Source organism: Macrotis lagotis, chromosome 4, assembly GCF_037893015.1.
Source record: "Macrotis lagotis isolate mMagLag1 chromosome 4, bilby.v1.9.chrom.fasta, whole genome shotgun sequence".
Lineage (NCBI taxonomy): Eukaryota > Metazoa > Chordata > Mammalia > Peramelemorphia > Peramelidae > Macrotis > Macrotis lagotis.
In genome coordinates, this window is record NC_133661.1 from 101135282 (window position 1) to 101149877 (window position 14596).

At 37.0% G+C, this 14596-nt stretch overlaps 1 protein-coding gene across 39 annotated transcripts in view; it reads right to left on the reverse strand.

The window, feature by feature from the left end:
- Positions 1 to 14596, reverse strand: part of TCF7L2 (transcription factor 7 like 2) — a 230962-nt gene that overhangs the window by 38062 nt on the left and 178304 nt on the right. The window contains exon 1 of one of the 39 annotated variants that reach the window (XM_074233678.1): positions 3503 to 9470. The exons of the other annotated variants lie outside the window; for them this stretch is intronic. Within the exon in view, the coding sequence (XP_074089779.1) occupies positions 3503 to 3625 (123 nt within the window). The 5' untranslated portion in view covers positions 3626 to 9470. Of the gene's footprint in view, positions 1 to 3502; positions 9471 to 14596 lie in introns of those variants that run through there. 39 annotated transcript variants of the gene reach the window in all.

The following is a 14596-nucleotide window of genomic DNA, read 5'->3' on the forward strand; positions in this document are numbered from 1 at the left end:
CCCTTCTACCCACTTCAATGGTACCCAGGATGCTAAGAAGACTGGAGGAACAATTTGGTTTCCTGATTCTGTAAATATTCTACTGCTAACTGAAGAAAATGCTGAAAATACATTCAATTTACACAGTTATAACAGGAAGCAAAGATTTCCCCCATATCTTTGACCAAATTTTGCCAACTCATCAGTTCTCATAAACCCACATAGACATTTTTAACATTTTTCCTATGATGGAGTCTATTGGAGGGGGCAGGGAGAAGAGAAATGTGTGGTCAAATTTCATACAAATTCTCATACACATACACACAAACAGAGCTAATTTAAACTATCTTAAGTACTTCACACACACTCATCTGTACAAACACATATACATATAACCATGTATTTATATGGCATCTTTGTACACACAAACCCCTACTAGTATCATGCAAAATATATTACCAATAAATCTCTTCAAATGGCCAGGGACTCAAACTCCTCTTAAACACATTTCTTCCTATACCACAAAAGGGAAAGGGAAAACAAAAGCAACCATCACTACCACCACCACCAATCTCACAATTAAACAACTGCCAAAAGCTGATGATGACAGGGAAACTGAGCAGACTCATTCAGGCTAAGCAGGGCTTTTTTATAGGCTCTTGAACAATTACTTCCTGCTAAGTTCATTAACCATAATTTATTTCTACTCCTTCTCATTTAGTTTCCAATAAAAAGAAAGCATCCTATTGTGTCTCTCTCAGCTAACCTTTAAGGCACTTTGCCTCTTCTGGCTGTGGCCTGGATGATTCCTGGCATGTCCTCCTCCTGCCAATTTTTTTGGCTTTTTTTTAACTCTGTAGAGCGGCATCCCCTAGCATCCCAATGTTCTAAATATGGGGGGGGGGGGGGGATTAGGATTTCATTCTCCCACCAGACTCTCAATGCTCCACAAGTTTCACTAAATAAATTTTCACTGAGCACAAAGTCACAGTAACCATTTTCATCCCTAAATAAGTGTAAAGAATTAGAAGTTTCATTCCTACAGGGAAAATATTTCTCAGTAACTTAGAGGTTCTGTGAATAAAGACTAACCTAATTAATTGTACATGTCTTGGGTTACAGAAATTGTGTGGGGATAAGAAAGGAAGGAATACATAGTTTCCTCTGAAAAACTGAGATCTTTAAAACAGAGAGGAACTTACTCAAGAAACTCAATGAAAGATTTTTTTTTAATTTCCAAGCTAATTCCTTAAAGAGAAAAACAAACAAAAATATCTCCTCCCAAAATAATAGTTTTAATAAATTATATAATTTGAAATAATCCTCCTGATAAAAAGTAAAAAGTGAAGCTCACATCAAATATTTCTGATTCTACCTCATCTCAGAATTTTCAATGTATTACCAGTCTCAATGAGATGGTTAAGTCTTTTTTTCCACAGTATCACCATTGTCCAACACTGGGTCAAAATAACAGCATTACCCTATTCATAAAACTATTATTTTGTATGAGTCTTATGCCTCATGTGGATTTTCTTACTTATACAAGGAAAGGGTAACTTACTGGCTGCTGGGGAGGTAGTAGAGATGATACAGTGGAATAAGGAGATGAAGAAATTGTTTTTCTGTGAATATATATATATATATATATTATATATTTATATGCCACAACATTGGCATAGGAGGGAAGGAAGGAGAGAAGGAAAGAAAGGAGGAGGAAAAACTATACAAATTCCATTATGTTTAGAGTCACTAAATAATGAAACTGTAATGGAAAAACAATCCTTCTTCCTCTGCTGAAGGTGAACTGTAAGTTAAAAGTTTTAGACAACATAGTGAATTAAAGTCAGTTAAATTAAAAAATATATAATATATATGCACACACATACACACAAATATGTAGAAGTGTATCAGGATTTTAATAAATTCTAAAATATTGCACAAGGGAAGAACTTTATGGCACCCCATAGTCAGGCTTCCATGGGCCCCAAGCTAAAAAAGGAGAGAAAAAAAAACATTTCAGGATCTGCTACATTCAGAAATTGTATAGGTAGGGCAGAACAAATATTGTAAAATCTGTATCATTTGAGTCAGAATTTATCCTTTCAAGGAACTCCTTTATATATGACTCCAAAAGGAGAAATGTAATGATTCATTTCAACAACATTTCAAAAAGAAACAAACCACTTAGGCAAGCCATTTAACAAACAAATTTAAAGGACAGAAATAATCCAAAAACCTTGAAAGGAAACATTCTATTAAATGAGAAACTTGTGGAAGGAAAAACTAGCTATACATATTTGCAGTTTCTTCCACACAATTTTGGATTTATACATAATCTGTTTCATTGGATACTTCCTGTTGTTAAGAATAAATATCAAGACATTCTTTGGTCATTCCTTTACAGTTGAATGAAGGGGAAAAAACCTTTATACTCTCACACAGTGTAGCAAAGCATTGAAAGTCAAAGAATTGGAAAACGATTTCCAACAGCAATCAAATATTATCGGTTAATACCAATTTGAAGATATGATCAATGTAAATGTTTATGAATCTGATCACTGACAGAGCTCCCACACATTGAAAACAATTAAGCAAATGCCTCTGGCTTCAAAGGGACAACAACCTTACAGCCTGGGCCAGCCAAGTTGTTGGTCATTGCAGTTGGAAAGGATATAATTTCTACCAAAATCAAGAGTGGGATTGTAGAGAAGGGCTTTCCCCCTAATCATTAACAGCACAATGGGCTGTCATCAGTTTCTTCCTCAGGTTTCTAAAACAGATCACACATTTTTTTTTTTTTTGGAATTGAAAGAATATGAACACCAGAAGCAAGACTAAAAAGCCTGCATCTAAATTTGGAGATTTAAAATAAACATAATTAAAGATAGAATAACAGAATGCTAGCATAAAATATGAACAAGCATACACAGTTTAAACAAATTCTACTACCGGAAAAACCACTTGCTTGGAAATACGCAAGGTTTTAGAGATCATACAGTCTGTGAAGAAGTGTCATTTTTGAATCTCCTTCATGCCCCCCCCCCAACTCTACCCACGCCCCAGCCCATCCTGGTTGGGAAGAAGAAGAAAAAGTAGCTTTATAGAAAGTCCAAACAAAAATACCCCTTTCTGGAGTGGGGCTCAGCTTTATTTGGGAAGGTAGACCAAGTAGATTCACATTGTGGTAGCTATGTAAGTACTGGAACTTAAGACAAGCTTTAAAAATAGAAAAGAAAGAAAAGAAAAACTGTTCCCCTCAAAGTGTACTGTCAAATATACAGAGCATAAGGTCACAGCTTGAGGTGACCACTTTGTCCTTTTTTTCTTCCTTTTTCCTTTTTTGGGGGGAAGGAGGGAAAATTGACTTGTATATCCATCAGAATAACAACAAAAAGTCACAGAGGAAGTTCAATGGTCAGGACTGAAAAGGGTGTGCAGACCCACAGATACACACACACATACACACACACACACACACACACACACACACACACACACTCTCACACACACATGTGCTACTCACCCAGCAATTCAAATTGAGATGCCAACAGCCCAACTGCTGGAAGAGAGAGAACCCAGAGGCTACAGCTGCTCCTTTACCACTCAAATCTTCCATCCCCACTAAAATTGCATCCCTCGGGTACATAACAGCTTTGGCTTTCCTTCCCTTTACCTCAAAAACTTTCACTGTACCTTCGAGATACGGATTGTGCAGTTTGGGTTTTTTGGGGTTTTTTTTTTTTTGGTTTTTCTTTTTTGTCTATTATTTTTCTTAAAGCTTTTCTCACCTTTTTTTCCCTCCCACCTTCCCCTCCCTTCCCACCTTTCACTTAAAGTACTGAAAAAAGCATCTTGAAAGATCAAGATGTCTCCAATTTTGGGGCCTGGTATACTCTGAATGCTCAAAATCCACCGTCATGTTACCTAGAAAAAAAAAAGTGTTTTAGTCTTTTTTTTTTCCTTTTCCCTAAAATGTAGCCAAGGTTTTCGGGTTGCAGCAAAAACAAGCGGAGAGAAGCCTCTTCTAGTTCCCTAATTTTTAACCACCTTGGGAGCCTTTGAGGGGGAACAGGCCTATTTTTTTCCTGCCTTCTTAGGGCACCTAAGAAAAGTATGCCTTCCCTCACTCTCCTGTTACCTTGGGCAGTAGTGACAGTGCTAATGAAGCACAGGTATTACCTAAGGGTAGGCAGGTAAAGCTGGCCAGCCATAAGGGAGCATGATCAACTAAGTGTACCAAGAAGTCATTTTATCAGGAAGAATGTCAGGTCTCTCAAAACAAATATCTTGGGGAGTGAGCTGCCAGGGGACAAATGGAGTTGGGGGGAGGGAATATTTTCTTGTCACCCTGATACAGAAGTGACACTTTGCAGGGTCTGTCTTAGCTCTGGTCCTCCCTTACTACACACCCATTGCCTTAACGGTTTTTAACTGACCTCTCTGTGCCTTAACGGTTTTTAACTGACCTCTCTGGAAAAAACACAACCAGAAGAGTTTGAGTCTTCTGTGTTCATTGGAATTCCAACAGCCAGAATACTGATCACTTTTCAACAGCTATTGTATTTTGCAACTTTTCTCAGGAGGGGGAAAAACATGTGAGATGGGTGCAGAGATCATCACAGAATCTTACTAACCCAATTTAATTCTTCCTGCACATCATAAATGATCCAAGGACATTTTTTTAACTTAATTTGAATAGGCTAATTCAGACAACACACGGAAATATAGAATCAATCCTCTTTCACAAGGTTGGGGATCTAATGATGGGATAAAAGTGACTGATTAGCTAAATGTTAATCTAAGTCCTTCTAACCCAACCCATAAAAAGTATTAGGAATCCATGATCCCCTCCCCCACCCCATCAAAAGGGGGGGGGGTTTACACAGGTAGATTATACACAGCAAAAATACCACTGTCATATGACATTTGCACCTATCTAGCTAAAAGCAAAAGCAATTGTAAAGATTTATTTTCTTCTGACTAGTACTACCACTGACACAAGGAAGATGTTTTTAATTTGGAAAACTGATTGCTATACTCCTAATCCCCCAGCACACAGAATTGTTTACATGACGTATGCTTTTAAACAATCTGTTAATATACTAAACAAGTTAATAACCTCCTCCTCCTCAAAACACACATATACACACAAACACCCCAAAACAAAACAAGGCTGGGAAGGGTTTAAGGATAAAAAAAAACGAGAAAATTCTTCATTGTCTTAAAAAAAACAAAACAAAAAAAAGTCCCCTTTCTCTATACTTCTCCGGCCTTCCTGTGTGTCAGACAGCAATCTTTAAGGCCCTTAATACCAAAACAAAACCCTGCTATTTCCCCTTACATGGTAGTAACAAAAGCAATGAGACTCCAGCTTGACAAGTAAAAAGCCCCAACAACACGGCAGCTAATTGCCTTCCCTCCCTCTATTCACAGGGACCACCACACTGCATCGCCTGCCTTTGTCACCCAGGCAATTTCTTAAGTAAACTGCAAGTTCTCTCCCTGGTGATGGACAGTTCCCAATCATTTAGTAACAATAACTTATAAAGTGCAGCAACTTTAGGACTAAGAATTTATTTTTTGACTTTCTCAAGAGTGGTTAAATGGAGATGACAAAATGGATCAAACACATTCCAGGCTCCTCTTCTACTTCCAAAAACCAAAATAAAAAGTGATGAAGATGAAGAAAATGCAATTGATGAATCTCTGAATTTCTTTCAACTCACTCTACAAAGCCATTTAAATTAATCTCCTATCCCTCTAGTTCAGAAGATGCCACTACAACTTCTCAAACTGTATGTAATTCAGGAAAAAAAGTATCACTAATTAACTAGGTTCTGCTAAACTTTTTTTTGTGCGCATGCATGTTTATGTTTAAAACTGAATTATCAGTAGTTACAAGATATCTCCAAAATAGATCCAAGAACTTCTCTTCCCTTTTAGTCTGAAACTGCAATCAATCACAAAGAGAAGGGAGGTGTGGGAGAGATCATGAGAGGGTTAAAGAGGAAGGTTGGGAAGACTAAACTAGAACTTTGGTTTTACATCACATATTCCCTGATTCACAACACAACCACCTTTTCAAGTTTGTTGCTGGATGGTTAGGGTTTTTTTTTTTTCATTTGTTTGGGTTTTAAAAAAAATTATTATTGCAAGATTTTTTAGAGATTTCTGGAAAGGGGGGTACTGGCTTGGATAGGGATATTATATGTGATAAAAAGAAAATGCAGCTGTTTCATTAAAAACTTTACGAATGGGAAGGGATGTGAAGGGGATCACTGGGTTCCTGTAGCCTTGTGAGGGACATTTAACACAAAACCCACATGATCAGTTTCATCTCTAAGTTATAAATCATAAAAGCACATTTACACTGCCACTAACTCAAGTTTCTAAATAAAAAAGTATTCCATTAGAATTTTTTTTAAACAAAAAAACTAAACTAAACTAAACTAAGACCTCAATTCCGCCAGGCACCTCAGCAATTAGAAGTACATCAATCTTTTTTAAGTTTTTTTCAAATTGACAGAGAACATTCCCAAGCCTAAGAAGCCATTCGCATGCAATAGAAATGCACAAACAACCAAACTAGGGAGAAGTTGACATGAAGCAAAGGCAAAGGATGGCTATTGTTCGCTGAGAAGGATAGCTTACCATTTACAACGGTTTTAATCGGGCTCCTTCACGGTGCCTGGTTCCAAGCATGCTGCCGTTGGGTATATTACCGTACTTACATGGATGTGCAATCACATTGGTGTTGGGCTGCTCCACCGGAGGGCAGCACCCACCCTACCACCATTCACAACTGAGCTGCACTGAACAGATAAACACAGGAGCCAGACACACAACACCAGCTCTTCAGCAAAGATGCTCAAGTACAGTTCCATTCATAGAATTATCTCGCTTGATAGGGAAGAACACAATAACTCAAATTCTCCCCCCCCCATTCAATAACAATCCACCAAAGGGGGGAGTACAGAGGTAGGGGGAAGAGAAACTCTTTTCCCAATCCCCAGAATTCAGTCAAAAGAACAAAGACAGATATTTTGTTTGCCGACTTGGCAAACATAAAGGCAATTTCAATACTCCAAAGAAGTTCACCTAAGTTGGTGAAAGTAGTGCTTTGCAGTTCTCCAGTGAAATTAAGCTTTAATAGCTATTTGATGCCATTCAGAGAAGGGGGAGAAAGTATCTGAATTGGAAAAAAGTTAGAATTCTGCTCCGCTCTAAGTTTTTTTTTGCTTTTGCTTTTGTTTTTTTTCCTTTTTCTTGCCAGTCAGAAGAACTGCCCTCGGAAATCCTGGACAATATCCGCAGCTTAGTTATTAATCTTTCTGAATTATTATTAATTTTAAGGAAAAACAAAAACAAGACTGTAAAAAGCCCCCAATATGGAAAAAACTCAGAACCATTTACTGTATAAAAAATTGTTCTGGCTAAGTAAAAAAAAAAATCCACAGAAACTTGTGGATGTGTTCCTTTAAAGCAAATGGTCTTAACACATATTAAACCACCGCTGCGAGTCTTCTAAGCATAGTAGGAAAAAATGACTATTGATCTTCAAATAGCGATAATTGAAAAGATCAAAAAGATTAAACAAAATCAAGAATGTGCTGACTTACCATGCTATGCTTTTTTTGTTGCAACTTTGTAGAAATTTCACTCAAAGAAACTGCATCAGAGGTGTCAAATTTTTTAGCGGACTGTGATCGTATTATTTCCGCAGCCCTGCCTTCCAATGCTTCAGAACTTTTCCCCCTTTCTCTTTTTTGTTTGTGGTACCTAGCTTTTTGCTATAGACTTTAAAAGCCTTCAGCTCAGCAAACCAGCACAAATTATCTTGCCACCTTGCACAGCTCTGATGCTTTGGCCGCTAACTTTGGAAGGCCCTTTACTACCGCATCAAAATTAGCATTGTCAAAGCAGTTAATGAATATTAATATTGTATTTGTCATTGGAGCCGGCCCGTTGCTGAACTCCGAGTCATCCATCAGGGACAAGATTAAGAACACAATTATTTCTGACTGACAGGGACCAAATCTGCTAGAATTTTTTTTTAAACAATTCGGGGGGAAAAAAACCCACAATATCATCATCTTAAGGTGTCTCCCAAGAGACTGGGAACCAGATTAATACGCTTTTAATGAAGTAGAGATCATTATGTATGAAGGCAAAGGAAAAAAAAAGATGTACTATTCAAGCTATTTAGTTATGGTGTGGCTAGAAATTTTTTTTTTAAATGCAGATGGCATATCTTTTTCGACAGCTGTCCAGATTTTATTCATACTGTTCTAAGAGAAAAGACTTTTTCTGAAATCCTTCCCTTTAAAAAAAAAGTGAAGAAGAAGAAGAACTGAGAAGGAGCAATTCGTCCCATCTGGGATAATTTTCTATGTCTTCACTTTCACTGTCGGCAGCACGGTAAATAATTCCTACACAAATTTGACAAGAAACACCTTCATCAGCTACAGCTCCTTCCACCCCTATTCCCCAGATTCCAAGCACTGTCTCTCTCACTTTATTCAGGATGAACCATTACATTTACAGAAATTCTTAAATTCCCTTTAACAGTGACATCTTTCTGTAATAAACACAGAAATAATAGCATATTCTTAAAAACACACCCACATACAAGCAGCAGATATCAAGTCCCCTGAAAAGACAGCGCATCTATTACAATATTAGAAGTTAAGATTTTCTAATTTCAAATGTAGCCAGTTTAAATAAGTTGGTTCAAGTTGTGTTATTTTTTAAAAAAGAAATTAAAGTAACACTATATAATAAATCCAGAAGGCTAGAATTGGCTGAATTAGAGAAATATATACGAGAAATTATTAAAGCATGGCCCTTTTCTTTTCAAAACAGGATGAATAAAAGGAATGAAGTCCAAAAGCTTGAGGCTTACCTGATAGAAACAATTTATTTGAATTCACCAAGTTCATTTCAACACACATATATCACCTATATCGACAATATGTATAATCATAGAAAGATAAATATCTAAATAATAGAGATATAATTATATCTGGCTACAGTCATTTCTTGAACCTTTTTTGATATGACTTGCTTTCCTGTCTTGTTTCATATCAATTGTCTTCGAGATGATTTTCCCCCTCTCTACCCTTCTTCATATTTTAAATGTGGCAAAAGGGAAGAAATAAAAGGGATAAAATGGCAGATGTGATGGTTAATCTACCCAATGAATCGTGGGGGTCTAGCTAAAGCCGTAATGGCCACTGCGCTAATCTACAACACCCACTGACCACCCCACCACTGGCCTTCTAATACTATTATCAACCCTTAGATGAACATTCTAAATTAGAGTTTTGTTCGAAAAGGGTGTGAATCTGACCTCCGATGTTAGGGAGCCGCTGCTGTACATACACAGATGGCAAAGTTCTTATGAAGATACCACCTCTTTCTGTATAACCCCCCCCCCATAAAAGGTTTCTATTTGATGTTTCTCAAGATTAGCATCATTTTGTTGAACTATGATTCTCCCCCACCCACACATTCCCCAATCCCCTCCTGCCACAGCCATAAGCACTGCCAAACACTTAACATCACACTACTGCATATCCTTATCTGTCATGAGGTCCTAAACAACAAACACAACAAAGATACCTTCTAAACACAAATAAACAAAAAAATGACACTTTGCACCTTAGCCCAACTTTACATACCCACACCCTACCCTCATACACATACCAATTCACAGACACAAAATTTATCACTGCTGTTTTTCTCATGTCCAAGAAAACTTTGGGGGTAAAGTAAAAAGATATCACTTGTAAAATCATAAAGCATGGTAAAAATTCATTTATAGAGAAAGGAGAAAGATAGTACCCAGAAACTAGGGACTCTCACCTTTGCACTTATGTGTGCAAGCAATGCATTCAAAAAGTGGGGGTGGAGAGAACCTGCTGGGTGGTATGAACCAAGACTGGGTGAATTTTTGGGAAACCATTTTTTTTTCCTTTCATTATTATTGTTGAAATAAAAAAAAATCTTTCAGTATATTCTTGTCAACTGGAAATATTTAAAAGAATATTTCTGATACTACATATTTGAAAAATACAAATAATAAAGTGAAAAAAATCTTCCATGTCAAATTTTTTAACCCACAAACACAGATTTTGAACGAAAGAAGGAAGAAGGGAGGAAAGAAGGAAGGAAGGAAGAATTGAGGAAGGAAGGAAGGAAGGAAGGAGGGAGGGAAGGAAGGAAGGAAGGAAGGAAGGAAGGAAGGAAGGAAGGAAGGAAGGAAGGAAGGAAGGAAGGAAGGAAGGAAAGAAGGAAGGAAGGAAGGGAGGGAGGAAAGAAGGGAAGGAAGGGAAGGAAGGAGTTTCAGTGGCCCTAATTTGCCTCATCTTTTAAAAAAAGAGGTTATAATGGGGGGGGACTATTTTCTCTTTCTGCTGTTGTTTGCATTTGTTATTTTATGATACTGTCCCCTGGAAATATTTAAAAGAATATTTCTGATTCTACATATTTGAAAAACATAAATAATGAAGTGAAAAAATTTTCCCATTTATATAATGATCTCATTTATATAAAATATGAATCTATACACACACATTTTACTATGCAGCTATGCCTGAGCCCTAAGACTACTGGAATACCAAAAATCTTTCTTTTATATAATTCAAATTTATTTAAACAGGGATCTCTTATCTCCTAATTTTATAGTTTTCTGATTTCAGGTCAGACAGAACTTGCCATTTCACTGGTATGGATAACCATCCCCCATCATTGTGGACCTCTCTATCATAGTTGTTAATGGGCTGTGGTCTCTCTCTCTCTCTCTCTCTCTCTCTCTCTCTCTCTCTCTCTCTCTCTCTCTCTCCCCCCCATCTGTCTCTGTCTCTGTCTCTCTCTCTCTCTCTCTCTCTCTCTCTCTCTCTCTCTCTCTCTCTCTCTCTCTCTCTCTCTCTCTCTCTCTCTCCTTCCCCAGCACGACCGCATCAGCACTAGTATCAAATTAACTCTCCGACTTTGAAACTTATTGATCTGCTATTAAGACACCAGTGAACTTGATGAAATGAGTGCTGTAGGTTCAGTCATGACTTCAAAGTCTAGCACAGCCACATAAAACAAGCGCCTTTGATCCTAACTCCGATCTGCTGAGGGTTTAAAGCCAGTTCTCCCTAAGCTGCCCTTCACACTCATCATGTCTGATGTCTTACCAACTAGTGACTTGATAATGTTAATAATGCAAATTTTAGCAAATGATTTTTACAATGGCAAAATTAATTATGGGAATTTAGGCTTCTTTCCATTAAAGTATATTCCCTCTTAAAAATAATGGAAACAATTAGACCTGCAGAGGGAAAGTATAGAACCAGATTGCTCCTTCAACTTGAGATTTCGTGATTTCAATTTTTGGCCTTCCTTTTTTACTGCTAAAACTAAAATGTTTTATTGCAAATTAACTATCAAATGGCTTCTCAGACCAGTGGTAAGAAGTTTATTCATGTGGCTCTATTCCATTAGTTAGATATTTTTAGAGAGAAGCAGCTCTCCCTTTGATTATCTTTGAAGCATTTCCACCTCTGACCACCATGAGTTTGTTTCCTTTTCATTTAGTTCCATTTTCATCATATTTCACCAAATTTTCAGGATTACATATTCTTCATCATTAAATTTGCAATTTACAAATGAATATAGTCAGCTAGTTTTGATTCTTTTATATGAAATCATGAAGGATACAGTCTAAAAACTGACAAAATATGGGTAATCTAATAGAATTTTGAAATAAAAAGTGGATTTATAAAATCACATCTATAAACTATATAATTAGAAAATGTTACATTTATAAGTTGTAAGTTTAAATAGAATGTCTAAATAAAGAAATGTTTAAATAGAATGTTTAAATTACATTTTTTTCTTGGAAAAGGGAGTCTCTGATAATGCATTTAACTGAAAAGATTAATTTCCAATAAAATATATCCCTAAATTTGAGGTCTTAAATCAAAATTAGCATTTTTGCATCTCTTGGGAAAACAGGAAAAAAATTAAAACTTTGTCTAATACTCCCAAAATTTAATAAGCAATCCAAATTGAGGAAACTAATATTTTCCCTTTCTTACTTAGTTGAGTTTTGGCAGAATACCAATGGTTTGGATTGAAATGGAATGATTTTTGAAGAAATCTAATTTTCATATCTCTTTTGATTAACAGTAAATAATTATATTGTTTTATTCTTACTGCTCTGGATCATTCCATAGAAGAAAATAATTCAGTGGATCTCTACTTCCACCAATTTCAATTCTGAAATTCAAAGTATGGCGGTAATGCAATAATCTTCACTCCCATTCCTCTGCCCCCCCCCCAAACCCTTTTAAAAGACCACACTTTAATAAATGTCTTCAATTCAGGATTTTTTGATTGTCTAAATCAATGTGTTTTCCCAATTTTACTTTTAACAATCAAATTTAGGTGTCATTATGTATTGTGTTTGTGCTTTTCCCCTTGAATGTTGATACTCACTTAACCTACTTGCAAATTCTAAAGAAGTCAACACTTGATTGTGATAACGTTCAAAAGAATTTCCTCTGCCACTAGCACAGGAAAAAAAACTTTCACCAATTAGTGCAGGAAAAAAGGAGGGAAAAGGCACAGTGCTGGCGCTCAAAGAGCCAGGCCTTGCGGCAAATCTGTCATGTCGAGAGGATTGATCAACAGGACGGCGATTTCTAATGGCATGTTGTCATGAAGAGTCAGCCACAGGGAGCCACCTGCTTTGCTCCTCATAGACAGCTAGGGAAAGGAAGGAAGGAAGAAGGGTGAGAGGGGAGGGGGAAGAGAAGGACCGCTTTCCATATCTACCCCCGCCAGTTCCCTTTTGCTAACAATTTTGGTAAAGGTTTCATGATTTTCATTCAGTTGAAATATGTCAAGTCTCCAATCATATTACCCTGCCTCTAAGATTACAGTGGGTTGAAAGCAGAATTTTTCCTTAATTCTCCCCCTTTTCTCTTTTGAGAAAGGAAACTGGTGCATCTTTATTGCACCTTCCTTCCCCTTTGCCAACTAAGTATTTCTCAGATCAGAAGACACATCTATTATCATCCAAAATCAACATGGATCATCCTAACTAGACAGAGAGAGAGAGAGAGAGAGAGAGAGAGAGAGAGAGAGAGAGAGAGAATATGAATGTAAAGGGAATTGCTATTGGCCTTACAGGCCATGGCGCTTTGTCAAACTGATGAAGAGTTCAGCAACCAAATCTTTGTGTACTTTAATCTAGTCTACTCTAATCTAATCTACCATCTATGGTAGTGAAAGCTGGAGCTAATAGTTTTTGTTGCTGTCCATTTTCTTGTGCTTGATGTAACTCAATATTTCATAACAATCTTAAACTCACCCTTGAAAATGGAATGCTTCCCTTTTCAGGTAGTCACAAATGATTATTGTTACTCAGAAGAAAAGAACAACTTCATTTTTTACATATTCCTACCCAATGACTTGCAGTTACCTTAAATAAATGGTGTAGTAAAATATGAATGCAAAGATACTCTATAGCAATGGAATGAAAGATATCAAGCTCTTAAGAGAGATATTTGGGAAACCCAAAATTAGGACATAAAACTGAAAGATGGGATACAGTATACCTGAATGTGAGATGTGGCTTATCGTTTGGTTGATACATACAAAAGATGGCAACACACACACAAAGATCTTGCTTAACTCTCCATAGTTCCTCTAAGGGGTTCAAAACATAATTGTGACAATATCATATCTGATAATTTTAACCACACAAATACACTCACCCTTTCCTGTCCTATGTACCAAAGGGAAAAAAGTCAAATAAAAGTTAAAGAACTTTTAAGTTCATGAAATCAAACCCCACTTGGCATGCAAATCACGTACTGTAACCTTTTATCGGCGGAGCCTCTGGTCTCATCAGTCGATGAAATTCTCAGCCCGCGGCAACAGCTTAGCCGAGGGACACAGACCAATGAGAAAATATTCATTGTGTTAGCATTTCAAATGGCGAGAAAGGAAGAAGAAGCGCTAACTGATCACTGCCCGTGGAATTAATTGGATATTCCAAGAATAATGTCTCTCACTGAAGATCCTTGGAGGCCAAGCGCTGGTAGAGACCACATTTTGTGCAGTGTCTTCAAAAAGAGACCGCTTGGGGGTACTGGACATATTAGGGTTTTAGCGCATTTCCCTAAAGGCCAGAAAATAATCAGATGCACTGAACCAAAATCAACTAATCCACTCCATAATTATATACCCCAATCCAATAAACTTTGCCACATTACTGGAAAATTAAACTATTATATTGAGACCTAGCTAGCATGTTCCAAATTTTTTTTAAAAGAAGTTATTTTAATGGGGAGAACCATTGATGAGTCATCATCTTTAAGGGGAAAAATATGTGGAAAAAAACTTTTTCTTGTATTATTCCTTGCGCCCCATAACTCCTTTTCCATCACCCCCCACTACCACAACCACCACCAAGTTGTAGCCTTCTGTTCTTGCTCAGGGCTTTCCCTGGTGCCACACGGCTCCTTTTCTTTATTGCAAGAGGGATTTGCGCTTGAGCTTTATCACACAGAACCCAAGCATATGCAATGACCCTGACCGATATTAGGATATCTTTCCTTAA